This window comes from Streptopelia decaocto (genome assembly GCF_964273445.1).
Source record: "Streptopelia decaocto genome assembly, chromosome: 1".
NCBI classification, from domain to species: Eukaryota; Metazoa; Chordata; class Aves; order Columbiformes; family Columbidae; genus Streptopelia; species Streptopelia decaocto.
Genome location: NC_138663.1, coordinates 55,895,276 through 55,910,231, shown reverse-complemented (window position 1 = coordinate 55,910,231; position 14,956 = coordinate 55,895,276). Strand labels below are relative to the sequence as shown.

Genomic DNA, 14,956 nt, shown 5'->3' with positions numbered 1-14,956 from the left:
ACATTAGAATCCAGCACCCTACACAAACTCTTTGCACAGGTCCCAGGAGGGAGATTCCCAAATGCAGAATGATGTGATGTAAGAAGTGATTTTCAAAGCCTTAGAAACCAGTCAGCTGAGACTTGAACCTATCAGGCCTTTGAAATTTTTTAAACACCCTTGAATATGTTTTTTTTTTTTTATTATTATTAGCTGTCATAGCTGTCACTGATTTTTTCTTTTTGTTTTGGTAGCCCAGTTTATAATGCAGGACAGTGTCTGAACATGAAGAACAGACATTGTGTTTACCCTGGAGAACAGCCTTGGAGTTTGCCAGGGCTTGATCTGTTTTGTATGTTTCCTGTCAATAATAGGACTACTGATGTGACTTCTACAAGTACATATATACTGGGCCAGACCAGCTATCCCAGAATCTTGTCTTCACTGGCAAATTGCAGATGCCTGGAGGACAGTGTAGGTCTAAAACCGTATGGTGGTGATATTTTACTGGTATTCAGCTTTAGTTGCCAATAACTTTTGATTCAGGGACTCAAAGTGATCCTCTACCTTAGTAATTAAAAGCCCTTGACAGGATTTTCTTCTGTGGATCTGTTTAGTCATTTTTGAACCCATGTAGACAGTGTTTCATGAGCATAACTACAAATTATTTTTCATATAATTCAGTTAAATAAAAGAAATACATTGAAATCGTATCCTACTATCCTAATCTTGATCGTTACCCTGATGTTTCTTGGCTTAAAAACTATTTTTAATCCTTCATTTGGCACTTCAATTCTTCATCTTATTTTACTTATTTGGATAATGGAATGGCATTTTAGTGGAAGGCTTTTCAAGAACTACAGAATTTATACAATGTGAAAAGACACCTTTCCTACCTCAAGAGCCTACCTATAGGTTGTAGCAAAGCCACACCTTACCCCAAAGATGAGGTGGAACTGGAAGGAGGCAAAAGGACATTGCTGTAGCTTGTAGAGGAGCCACATGTTCAGGGCCACAGGCTGTGGAATGTGCTGGGGACAGGTCCAAGATTTGAAATGAGAACAGGGGAGCCTGCATGCCCCCATTTGTGCTTGTGTTCTCCAGCCTGCACATAACAATGTGATAATCAGCTATTTACCTTCAGTTGAGGCTTAAAAAAAATTTATTCCTCTCAACAGCCATTTCTTTGTTCAGTCATTCCCACTCCAGTGCAGTGGTCCTGTGTATAAGATGATAAAATACCAGAGTTAGTATAGTTTACAACACAAAGAGAGACATACAGCGGGTATTTATGTGTCTGATCTATAAGAAGTGTCTCTATATAGTTAATATTTAACCTCCTTATCAGTATGCCTCGATGTTTGTAGACTTGAGAGTGCAGCTTGCACTCTGTGGAGTCTTGTAATGTGCTGAGGTGCCTCTGTGCGTCTGTCTGTGAGTGGGAGGGTGGGGGGGAATCATGTATTGCTGACTAATGATCTGAAGATGGCAGCATTGGGTGAGCTATCTCATTTTTTTAGGTAAGCAGTGCTCTTTTAAATACAGAAATTGTAGTTGTTGCATATGGCAAATTTATCAAAAAAATCAGCTTTTCATTTGAAGAGCTTTTCTTGATGCTATGGCTTAATACCACAAGTTAGTAGTAGGCAGTCGTGTTTTATCATCTGGTCATTTTGTGTGCAATTTATTTGACTTAGTTACACCGGGAGTGCAAGTCTTATCAGTACTGAAGATAGGCTCTCATCAGCAAGTGTTGACTCATAAATACGACTTCCTTTTAGAATAATAATTTTTCAACTTAAGTAAGAAAGATCCCTCTTTGTGTGCTGTATGTCCATCAAGGAGGGAGTGAAATCGAGGTGTCCCTCTGTCTTGTGCACACCCTGCCCCCAGGCACTTGGTATAGCCTTCTCCTGTGCCAGCTTTAGCTCTCTGGTTTTTGCCCCTTCCTTCCCTGTGAATGCGCATCCTCAGGGAAGTGGAGAACATTTCTCCTCCCTCCCTCCACTGGCTGGATAGCTTTCTGAGCTCCTGGCAGCAGCATGACATCGCTTTGGTCTTTCTCAGCATGGGGAAGATCTACAGTAAAGGTGTCCCACATGACTATGATCACTGTGTTTTTTTTCAGGAGCCCGGTCCTGCTGTGTATCTGTCAGGATGTTCATGTTCAGAGCATAGTTGCTACTACCAGATGGGGTCTTTTAAGAGAGTTGAGGGGGAGGTGGCAAATTCAAAGATGTTAGTGGGATTTAAATGTGAAGCTGAGTGGTTCATTGCTGATGGTGGCAGCAAGGGCAGAACCAGGACTGCAGCCCCCTGAAGGTTTTTCTAGCAAAATATTTAGGGAGGAAAGCCAAATTTGTACTCTTCTTGAAGGCGGGTCTCTCAGCTTCACTCAGCTCCTACAGTGATGCCTTTACCATTTTGTCTGTCTGGCTGTTTGTTCCTGAGGCATCTTGTTTGGCCTTCCTTTAAGTGGTAACATCAGCTCATTGCATTTAACAAAAATATGGAGCTTGCCTTACCAGAATCAATACCAAAGCCAGAGCTGGAGCTTTGATTTTGTTGTTTGACAATGCTGTGCTTTTGCCTCCTCTCATGGATATCTGTGCCTTTGCTGTGATGGGATCTGACTCAAGACATTTGAAGTCACTGCAACCTTTCCTTCTTCCCAGCTGACTTAGCAGGTTTGGATCAGACACAGGGCTCATGTTTTCATTCTTTTTTATTACACCCTTCTACATAGTGCCATGCTGCATGAATCACTAGCTCTACAAGAACTTTTATGAGAGGCAGAGAAATGAATCATTTCTCAATTTCTAAACATTTGTTGAACTTAAAAGAGCTGTTAATTTCTGCTCTTTTGCATTTAGTATGATATTTGGCCTGGAAGAGTGGTGGTTTAAAGAGGAAATGGACCAAAAAAACCCCATCGTGTTAGGATCCATTCTCAAGTTATTCAGAAAAACTTAATATTTAGTACCAAACTCTGGGTTGTTTCTTATCCTAAATTATTATTTCCTGCAAATACATGTAAATCTGTTAGGTTCAGCGAAGTTATGTCCCTTTGCAGAAAAACTGAAGTTGTCAGATACTGTAATAAGCACACACACACATATATATATATATATACACAGTATTTTTGTATAAGCTAGAAATCAACTTCTTAAAACCTTCATATTCTTAATCACATTTGTTGATCTAACATCAAAAAACAGTCTCGATGTGTCACAACAAAGCCAAACTAAAACTATCTGGGATTCTTACGATCTTCCTAATATTTAACTTTGTTTGTTGGTACAGCAAAGTTAGATCCAGTACTGTTATGCTGATTTAGCTCATCTCTTTTACAGCTTCTCAGCAGTTTTACAGCTCAGAAGTGTTACCTGATTGTATGTAGACCTAGAGAACAATGGTAACAGGTTGTTCAAGTGAACACATTCAACTGACTGTAATTTTCCTTCTGTAATTTGAGAAATCAAGTGACATATTTGTTCTTCATTTATGACTATAAAATCTAGTGAAGACTAAGGCCTTGGCTCAAGAAGACTCTTAAGCATGTACATATAAGTTCATTCTAACTCAAGACAGCACTTAAATATGTGACAGACTTCAAAGTGGCATTGGCTTGAGCTTGTAGCCGAGTGCTCTGAACTAGATCTTCAGAGGTTCCTAGACAGGCAGACCAGCTACCCTGTAGGATTTTATTTTAAGGCACCTCATTTATTTCAGAAAGTTTCAAAAATCTCTGCAGATGACTCTCAGTGCCTTTGATACCTAAATGAACTTGCTTGTCTGTTCCCAACTGACCATTCCTGTGAACTGCTTGAGTACCCAGAATAAAAGCAGAATCTCACATTTTTGTACAAAGGTCCCTTACTGCAGAACATGACATTTAAAGTACTTAGCAGTAAAACATTCTTTATCTGAATTTATATTAAAGATATGAAATTCTGAAGAAAAGAGTTAATCAAGTGAATATGGTACTGATTGTATTTGCTGAAATACCTGTTTGCAACTACATTATATGTATCTGTATATCTGTATATTTTACAGTGCTATTTTTTTACGATTGAATTTGGCCTTTGCAAGCAAGAAGGACAGCTACGTGCTTATGGGGCAGGACTTCTGTCTTCTATTGGCGAATTAAAGGTATGTGCCCTTAGAGCAAAATCAGCTTTCTTTTAATCTTAACAAAATAATAGTTGGATTTAAGTTTTTTAGCTTTCAAATAACAAATTTTAAAGTTTTCTGGATAAAAAGCTTACTTCAAAAATGTGATATTGACCTAAAAGCTTTGTTTGAAATATCAGCTGGCACTTGAAGCATGAAATGGATTTGTCAGCACCAAAGTACCAAAGCAACTATAAACTACAAAACTTGTTTCTGTTTGAATTTGCATTTCTTGTAAAACGAGGCTCATAGGTTCTAACAGGTAAGGGTGCCTTGGGCTCTGAAAGCTTTGTTTGGAAGAAAAGCATACATTTTTAATACACACCAAAAAAATTGTTTTGAAATCGGGCATGATTCGGTTGTAAGTAATCCAATGTATTTCAATGGATTAGTTATTGATGTTAGAAGAACAACATTTATTAAGGTCCTGATTCAGTAGATTAATCATATTTAAAATTAAGGAGTGCATATAAACTCATGCTAGACTTGAAGTACATGCCTATGTGACAGTACATAGAGCCCTATTCTTGAAAAGGTGAAAATATTTAACCTTGCACAGTGTGTGCATAGTTGTAGTGGATCTTCTATTGCCTCTTTCTATGCCTAGGAAAGAAGCAAAAAGGTATTTTGTCACTAGTGTTTTGGGCCATAATACATCTCTGTTGGAGAGATGGGAGGGAAGGGGAAGTAGAGGGAAGAGTGCTGTGGGGACCCAAATGAACTCTTGGTGGCTTCTCAGGTAAACATTTGGGTTTAGACAGTGTATACAGAATAGTATGTACAAACTGTTTTGCAAGATACCTGCTGTTTATTTGTGTTTAAATATCTTCCCATGCTCCTGGCCTGGCTTCCAGTGAACTACCTGGCAGTTTAATAGAAGCATCTCAGTCTCTTTTTGCTGTTTGTTTCCCCTGTAACTGAGCGTGTTCATGGTGAAGCTCATTAGTCAAATTGCTATTCTTTCATTAGTAGGAAAAAGGTTGAAGAAAATTACTTTCTCAAATATTTTTTTCTTTGATTGTACTACAGTTGCTCTAAGTCCAGTGCTTATGTCAGCCACAGAAGCATTCTGTATCAGCCTGGCAATATTTTATAGCCATAGTGCAAAGATGGTTAAATGAAAAAGGATGAACATTGTCCTGCTTGTTTTCCTCTGGCCCAACAATATTCAGTGCTGACCCCCAAACTCTGGCCAGGATTCTGCAGAGAATCAGGCCTTTTATTTAAACTAACAGTTAAAATCATTAGGTGATGACCCTGAAAATACCTATCACGTCATTTACAAATTCTAAGGGCATAAAAGTGAGGAAATGACTAGTCAGGAACATAATAAATCTTCTACTATCAATGTCATAAACAAACACATTATTCTTGTCAGCTGTGCATATTTTGTTACCACATGTTTGTGATCTCAAATCTGTGTTCTTCACTCAGCAATAACGTATAAGTGCAAGGAATAATCTTTTTGAAAAGCAACAGTAAAAATTAAATAATGTGCACATTAATAGACTATATTGATCTGCTTCAAAGGTATGGCCATATATATCATAATAATTTTGCCATGAATCAATAATATGATACACTTTTCTATTATACTACCTATATATTTCATAGATTTGAAGCCAGAAGGGACTGTTATATCATCTAGTTTGACCTCTTGTGTATCATAAGCTGTTAAATTTCACCAGATCTTGCATATACCATGCACAGGGACTTAAATTAGACATTTCAGTTATTAAGAGACTAAGAACGTGTGTGCTGGAGGCACGGAACAGCACCCTACCATGAATAGGCGTTGTCTCCATGAAGGAACTGCTAAGGTGAAAAATGTCTGGAAAGTCTTTGTGGGGCTGTGCTCCAGGGTAGAAAAGAAGGTAAAAGGTAAGGAAGAAAATGTAAAAAGCTACTAAGTTTTTTGCCAATCTGACCATGGGAGCAGCTCTTTCTAGGCCAGAAACCTGGCAATGACTGTGCTGCTTGTCAACAAGATACATCAGGCAGGTGCTTAGGAAAGAGAATGTCTGAGCACCCATGACACTGGTGCACAGCCTTGCATCAAGCCATTGCCAGTCTCTGAGGTTTCCTGGGAAATCAACCTCCTTTGCCTCTGCCCTTATCTTCTAACATCGCTTGGGAGAGAAAATTTCTTCCCTGACCTGAAGGTGTCTGAAAGATAATGTTAATATAGCAGACTGTACTTGAGATCCTGATGATATCAATATCCTGATTGTAACTGAAATGCTAATGGATGGCAGCAATTGCTCTCAAAAAGATGAGAACAATATCGGCTATTTCTGTGGTGAGTGGGGATGAATAGGAGACTCAGATTGCATGGCCATGAAGTGTGACCCTCGTCTGTGCAACCCCGATACTACTCACAGGAGTCAGAGTGAAGAAGTCCTTTCAGAAATAACTACTGCCATTCTTAACACAGCAGAGATTGGGGGCCCATAGTGCCTTCTATGAATAAGTTAAAATACTTATTTATCCTTGTCACTGGGAAGGTAGATCTTGCTTCAGTGTTGAATTTTGCCACCTTGACTTTACAGACATTTGATACTACAGGAATATGTGTTTTTCAGCAAGAAGCCTTTCTCCAGCTGCCCTCCCTATCAGCCCTCTTTTCAATGCAACATTATTCACAGGAAACACAACAGTGGCCAATTTTATGTATAATTTCTAGAAATATTTACAAATAAGTGAGTTGCACTATTTGCAAGGTGGAAGTGGCCAGCAGTATTTGTGCCTTTCAGATGAGAAAGGCACAAAGGCTTGTTCAGTGTTCCCTGTTTCTATATTACACTGCTCCACTCTGCAAATCTGGTCAACGGCTTTAGCAACAAGGAACGGCAAAAGCTAGAGGAATGTTTGCACCAGCCTATCATTATAGGATTCCCTTCAAGTTGTTTTCCCCGCTCAGTATTTAGACTTCAAATTTTGGATACTGAAAAATGCAACTCCTGATGTGCATGCTACGGAAGCATCAAGCAAAAAATGTTAAAAGCACAACAAAATAAGGAGAAAAAGAAAGCCTGGGGGAAAACGAATAATACAGTAAGTAGTTATAAAATGTTCTGCCTTATATAGTCAGGTTAGCTCTAGCTAACACTATTACTCAGTATATATTTGGGGCTTAGAGATAAGGTAGAAATAACGTACATTTTCATTATTAAAACTATTTCTAAAAGACAGTCCAAATGTCTCTGGAAACTTTAATCCATTTACTTTATATGACGCCCTCTTGAGCCCTTTCATTAAAGGAGTCTCCTATCAGCTTCAGTTGGCTGTAGATCAAGTCTTATATGCCTGTTATATGCTTTTATATTTAACAGAGGTAGACTTCAGATCTTTCTGTATAGATTTTTAAAGTCAAATACAATATCCACTCATGTTTTGTTTTAATGATAGTTTGTGTTAAGAAGAGGCAACATTAGCCTTTGTAACCAAAAAGATTCAAATAGAAGTTTTGGTTCTGTTTTCTGAAGACGATGAAGGTGGTGGAGAAAAAAACTCCTGGATCCTAGATGCTTATTTTAGTGCATTTTGTTTTGTTAATAGAGAGTCTTTTCCTATTTGTCCAAACAGTACATAAAATTACACTGGTAACATAAGAAGTTTCTTGTAAAATCAGGTTTCAAATCTGAAAGTGTCCCAAGTTGTAGATAAGCAGAAAAACATTTAAGAGCAAGTCTTCCAAGATTCCATGTTTTCCCACAGAATACCAGGGAGGTAAAATAAGTACTGGCACACAGGCAACTTCTCACCTGTGTTCTTATTCTGCTCTCCTGCGCTTCTCAGACGTTTATAACTCATCTTAAGTTTTCTCCTTGCTATCTGAGGATTTTCCTTTTTGGTTTTTGAGTTTTGTGTGGTTGGTGTTTTTTTTTTTTTTTTTTTTTTTGTTTGTTTGTTTGTTTTGTTTGTTTGTTTTTTTGTGAAACTGAAAAGCTCCAAGTTGTATTATTACACTATTACTCTCTATTTCTTATACTCAAAGGAGAAATTACAAGACCAGTGTCTTTTTTCATGTGTCAGTGATAGTGGTCACTTAAGGAATAATTCATGGCTGCTCAGTGTGAATGCCTGGTGCCATCTGGGATGCCCCAGCATATCTGACCAGCTCTCCAGCTGTTACTCCACAAGCATCTAAGTCTTCTTTAGATTCTGTGCTATATCTTCCATCCCTGTACCGATGCATCAGACATCCTAGGTCCAAGAGACCTAAATCACTCTCTTAATATTTGATCTAGCTGCGAGCGGAGGTATTTCTTTAGAGTTATGTTGGTTTCCAGTATGGGTAGCTGTCTAATTCTTAAGCTGTCCAGTTGAATGATACTGCTGCTTTTCCTGGGAATCAGTGAAGTTTCATTCATTTGGAAGTTTCATTCCAACTTCTTGTTGCATGAGCTGAAGGAGAATCACCAATAGCTGTATTAGCATAAGCAGTAGAGTTTGTGTGAATGGGCCATTAGAGACACTTACCACAAATCCACAAGATGGTAAGATGCTCTGTTTGACCAAAAGCTATTTTCCATATGATTGTTAGCCTTGGCATCTCATTGGAGGTGGATAATTGAAGAGGTTTCTGATGGAGAAATCCCTGTTGGATACTTACTCATTTGAGTTCACTGAAGAACTGAATGTCCAACCAAAACACAAGTGAATAGCATTCATTAAAAAATTCAGGCCTGAACTTCAAAGCTTTTGGACTCACTAGACAAAGTTTTTCATTGAGATTCTGTACTTTGGAATTTTGAGAGTGCCAAGGACCGACATTTTGGAGTACTGTAATGTTTCTGTAAAAAACAAATGCTAGTTCAGCTTTGAGTCAGTGTCCTGACCACCCAAGTTGACACCAGACAGTTTATGGTCTGTCTGGAGGTTTGTCTGCAAGCTTGGGTCAGTTGCTGATCTCTGGCATTGCTGGTGTCAGCGTATCAACTCAATAGTAGATGTTACAGATGCCAGGCTGCAGAATTTGAAAATGCTATCCAGACTTGCAAAGATGTTTCCCTTTGCTTTGGTAGCCATGACAATGCCTACTTCATCCAAGAGCCAAAAGACTGTCCCCTAGAGGGGAGATAGGTATCTTTAGTGGGAATTCATCAGAATTCAGGCTCTTCATTTCCAATCTGCAATCCTAAGAATAAATGATCAGTTGTCACCTAATGTTGAACACATATCTGAATTCTTTACCCTCTGTTCCCAGGTTGTGTGTTTCCTGGTGTTTGCATGTTCCAGTCTCTGCTCCTGCATAAACTAAACTAAGATTCAGAAAACAGGAATTTCATATAGATAATCTGAGGAGAATAATCAGAAAGGCTTTCTCAGACAACACCCACTGTGATAAAGAATTAGCTCTTTCTTCTCTTTAAACTCTCCCCTTTTATAAAAATAGGGCTCAGTGCTTAGAGGAGTTGTTCATGATGTAGGAGCCACAGGCTGAATCCCTTCTTGCCTCTGATGGCTTCAATCTGAAGCAGTGAGCCTGTCCCAGCAGAGGCCATTACTGAGAGGAGGAGGAGAGAACAACACCGTCACCCTTTCTGTCAAAGCTGTCACAGTACAGGAAAGAATCCCTGAGCCAGACGTGTCACCTGCTGATTCGGTTCCTAAGAAAACATGGCTAGTATCACTTTCTTGATTCCCTGCACAGGGCTTTACTCAGTCCACTCAGAGTTTTAAAACTTCGTGCTTTAGACATGTGACGTATCAGGTCTCAATTGGAAGTACAAAGGCACCTTAAGAGATGTTTTTATCTACAGTTAACCTCCCAGGGAACCTATTATAATTCCCAGTGAAGAAAAACAAATTCCTTTCAATAGAAGGATGTAAATACCTAAGTTTGCAGGCACTCAGCCACATCATGGCTCTGCAAGGGGACAGTGGCAACAAGGCTATAGATAGAGGCCAAACAAGGTGAGCCTATTCCTGCAATGCATTTAGACGAGGATGCTGGTTAAGATTCGACCATTTTTGATTTTTTATTTTCAAACCTATTTAATAGATGGCTGGCTAGAAACAGCAAACCTTGTCAGAAGGAAAAGATACATGTACTAAAGTTAATTCCTTGACGTTTTAAGATTCCACGCATTAATTTTTTATGTATTTATTTTTGGATAGAGAGGAGGTGGGAGGAAGAGGTTCTTGTTCCAGTTTTATGTCCTGCTATTTGGAGACTGCAGGTTGAGAGCTACTGTGATATTTTCAGAGCCTTTCACAGGGATTTAGGAATGAGCATAAGCAAGAGCTCAGAAAAAAGATGTGGTGAATACCTTGAGGTTAATACCTTACTCTGCTATAAAGAATGTCCATGCAAAAAGAAAGTAAAGGAATAGGAGACACCTTCAGTCCTCAGGGATCTGCTCTCTCCCTGTCATTTCTTTATACTTGTCATGCACATCTTCACTATCGGTAGATATTAGGGGACTAAAGAAGGTTGAAAGTTGACCTAAATATGCTCTCCTTCCTTACCTTGTACTTCTGTACAGAGCACTGAGAATGAAAATACTTGTGCTCTAAAAGTTAAGGTAGATCCAAAAGCTAACACAAGTATTCAAATGGAAAGGGGAGCTAGAAAAAGATTGTGTCTCAGTACCTGATTTTAAGTTTTGAAACCTCAGATTATATGAATGGTTTGGTCAGACTCAATTCACCCACCAAGACTATGATCAATTCTGCTAAAGTGACGTTTTGGGAACATACATATTTGTAGTTGTACAGATAATATTTCAAGAATGTTATTTGATAACTTTCTTGTTTCCAGCTGAAGATTTAGGTCTGCATGCCTACATGGCAAGAGCATTTCTAATCTCCTCTTTATTATTTTAATAATTATTTTGGGAAAGAAAATTACTCTCATAAAAAGACCTTTTTTAAGAAACAAATTTATTCAGAAACAGATTTATTCTGATCAAACTGAAAAATCATTGTATGTAAAACAAGAGAGACTATCAACTAATGGGAAACATACAGCACAGTGATAGAAAATCTGCATGTATGAACAGTTGTCTAGATGCACAGCAATATCAAAATATGGTTTTAACAGATCCTGTGGTGTGTTTTGCAGCATGCTCTCTCTGACAAGGCCAATGTGAAAACATTCGATCCAAAGACAACCTGTTTGCAAGAATGTCTTATCACCACTTTCCAGGAAGCTTACTTTGTTTCAGAAAGTTTTGAAGAAGCCAAAGAAAAGATGAGGTAAATTATTTCCCTTGACTCAAAAATCTAATTTTCTCTTCTTTAGTGGTTGAAATAAAAGAGTTGTTAATTTTCTTTTTTCTTTCAGAGACTTCGCCAAATCAATCAATCGTCCCTTCTCTGTCTATTTCAATCCATATACACAAAGCATTGAGATTCTGAAGGATACCAGGAGCATAGAAAACGTTGTCCAGGACCTGCGCAGTGATCTGAACACCGTATGTGATGCTTTAAGCAAAATGAACAGATATTTAGGGATTTGAAATGTGTGACACTGTGATTTTCCATGAGCTGCTTTTTCTGTAGCCAGTCTAGTAACATCACGTGAAATGGCTAACTTCTCAAACCCATCAATTTTCCCTTTACAGCTTGGCCTGTGGCTTGCATCATTGTGTAACTCCGTCTAATTGTAACGTGCAGACAAACCAAGGCAATGCTGATTTGTAAATGTAACATGGAATGTGGCAGAATATAATAATCAGTTCCTCAACACAATGTCATGTACAAGTACAGGGTTAAAAACTTGCCTGGCAATGGTTTGGTTTCCACAAAATGCATCACTTGAACGTGTAAGAAATGGTGTTGCTGATTTCATTAGGTCTGAGTTTCTTTCTTTATGATCTCTCCTCTCATAAGAATCCAGAAAAAAATATTTGCAACATTTTCATTTCCTTTGTAAGAGAATCTGTATTTCTTTCTATAGTGGTGAAGACAATGTTTTGCCCATGTATCTGTAACAGAACTGAGTGACTCTTGTGACTGAACAATACAATTTATACACCAATGCTGAGATCGGGAAGGCTATGTATCAGTGCTAAAAGTTCTGTGGAGATTACAGATTATGAGAACTCACAACTGACAACTGTTCAATGTGGCTAACTAGTTGTAACACAATAAAAAAACCCCAAACCTTTGACAGTTCATGTAGAAAGGCAGTTGTAGTTCATGCGTGTGTTATCTGTGACAGTCCTGAGCACGCTTCCTCTGTGAGGGCTCTCGGGGAATAAGAGAGGAAGTGCTCATGTTAATTCTGGGTTGTTAGATGTGAATATAAAGCCCTTCTACATCACAGTGTGCCTTCCGCATTCCCTTGTCTTTTGAACGTACTCCTCCTGCATTTCATGCATAATTTGCCTTTCCTCATTATGCCACATTCAACCTTGACATGGCCGTGCATGACTGGGTCTACGCTGTATCAGTATCAGCACATATAAAAGTGTGAATATGGAAGCTGTTATTTAATTATAGCCAAGATGATTATCAGTTAGTAAATTACTTGCGTGGTGATTAAATCATAGAGACACCCAAGCTGCCTAGCTTGTACCAGGATGGATGCAGGTAATGCCTGAGTTAATAAACTCTGAGTTAGCAAGGTCTGACAGAACTACAAGTTCTGTCTGGGGAGCACAGTGCAGAAATATTTGAGCCGACTCTTATCTGGAAGCAATTATTATGCATGTCTTTCCTTTATCTGGGTTATTCTATTCTCCTATTAGCCAAGATAATGGAGAGTTGACTATATTGTGTGGACCCTTCTTAATGGAAAGCACATGCCTTATGCAGATCATGTCAGTATGGGTGAAAGTGTCATAGCTTCTCTACATATATGGAAAATAGGTATCTATTGAAGCTGCTCTCCCAGCTGAAAGAGTCACGCAGATTCTCTTTAATTGTTGCCAGCAATTTCAGGATAAAAAGAGCATCACTTGATAGAACTAGCATATCCTTAAATAAGAGGCAATCTATAAGGATAATTTTCACTGGGAAATCTGCCATCTCCTCAAAGATAACCATGAGATAAGAGAAAATGCCTTTTTTTTTTTTTTTTTTTTCTCCCTCTGCATGGTCCCTGCTGCATTGTTATGCTGCTGTTAATAGGGTGTGCAGAATTCTAGTTTTAGATTTAACTGTGACTGCTGTTGGTACAAATGAAGAGCTATTGAATTATCCCACAGGGATCAGCATGCTGGAGGAGTGTTTTAACTTTCTGGTATCAGTGCTGAGTCTGTTAGCTAATGCTTATCACAGAGGAATCACTGGCAACCTTGGCATGGAACTTTCTCCCTCTTTCTTCCCATGGAATCTGATGAACCTCTTGTAGCCCTTTCTGAAGAAAACAAACTGTAGTGAGATTTGCTTTAACTGGTCTGAAAAAATAATTGCACAACGAATAGTAGATCTTGTTCCATTCAAGAACTGACAAAGCATTGTTGCTTGCTTGAGTAAAATAAAACCCCAATGAGTAACAAATATCCAAAGCTTATGAAGTTACCGAGGCTTTCCCTTGAATCAGAATTATGCAGGAAAATTTAAAATACTTATAATACCTGGATTTATTCTTGACTTTTCTGAATAGCTTAAAATAATAATTCCACAGCAGTAAAACAATAGAAGCATATCTTTGTTTTGTTTTGTGCTGTTAGGAAGTAAATCTTATTATGGATTAGGGAGAAACCCTTGAAATCCAATAGTCATTTTAGGACTAATGATGGCGAGGAAACTGTCTACAATGAAGATATAATGTCAATGAAACAGAACATTGTCAAAGGATAATGGGCTCCTGCTGCTAGATATATGCTTAATCCAATGATTTTATTTCTATTATACAACATGATTAAAAATAAATTAAATATAATGGGCTAAGGAATAATAGTGATTTAGAGAGACAATTGTTCATTGTTCTTACATAGCAAAGCTGCCTTCTTACAGGCTGCAGAGCAAACTGACTTCGGGCTTCAGCCAGTGAGAAGCCAGGACTGGGAAGGAATGCTTTAAAAAGTGCACTATTGCACTTTTATGAATCAAATAGTTCCAGCTTAGCTAAAATACTTCTCTGCGTTTTTTATTAGCAAATTAAGATCAGCCATGCAGCAATCTCCTTGGATGACAAGCTCATTTAGGCATAATGAGGGAATTATTGACAGTTATCAAATTACACTAACGTTTCATTTAAAACAGGCCATATTTATCTAAGGTGGTTGTTTAGCTTTAGTGAACTGGACTCTGGAAATTGGACTTCTGGCTTAGGCTCATTTATTTTCTGTGTAATTCTGAACTGATGCTTTATGGGTCTGAGATATATGTGCTTGCTTTGCCTGCACAGAGTAAATGGGCCCGAGCTTAATGAATGTAAAGCATTGCAGTGTTTACTACCATGCAAAGTCTAAAATGAAAACCACTCTGAGACACTGCAGCAAATACAAATACCAAGTTTCATTTGCAAACCAAGTCATGGTTCATGCATTTCATTTCATTTGTTCCGTAGAGGGGACGGAGTGAGGAAGGTGTTAACACAATATATTGTGTTTTCCCTCTCTACTCTTTGAGACCTGTTTAGAATCCTGTTTTAAGTTTAGGCCTTCAATACACTTTCACAAAATAGAGGTTTTTTTATTCCTTTCTTCTTGTTATCATCTCCTAATGCGATGGAGAAAATTCCAGAAAGTTACTGTACTGTAATGCACATTTACTGATACCCTGCAACGGATTACAGAAGAAAGTTTCACATTTTTGAAAGGACAGCCTGGCTTGGGGAGCTAAAGCTGCTGAAGGCTTTCACCTACAGGCTGCTGGTACAAATCCAGCCCAGTCAGCAGCTGCT

At 38.4% G+C, this 14,956-nt stretch overlaps 1 protein-coding gene across 1 annotated transcript in view; it reads left to right on the top strand.

Annotated features, from left to right (window-relative positions):
• TPH2 (tryptophan hydroxylase 2) overlaps positions 1–12,336 on the top strand; it is a gene marked incomplete at its 5' end in the record, with an annotated part of 51,624 nt that extends 39,288 nt beyond the window's left edge. Inside the window, 3 exons of the mRNA XM_082066316.1 lie at positions 4,036–4,131; positions 11,222–11,355; positions 11,444–12,336. Coding sequence (XP_081922442.1) covers positions 4,036–4,131; positions 11,222–11,355; positions 11,444–11,618 — 405 coding nt within the window. The 3' untranslated portion in view covers positions 11,619–12,336. The remainder of the gene's footprint in view (positions 1–4,035; positions 4,132–11,221; positions 11,356–11,443) is intronic.
• Positions 12,337–14,956: the final 2,620 nt, after the last annotated feature.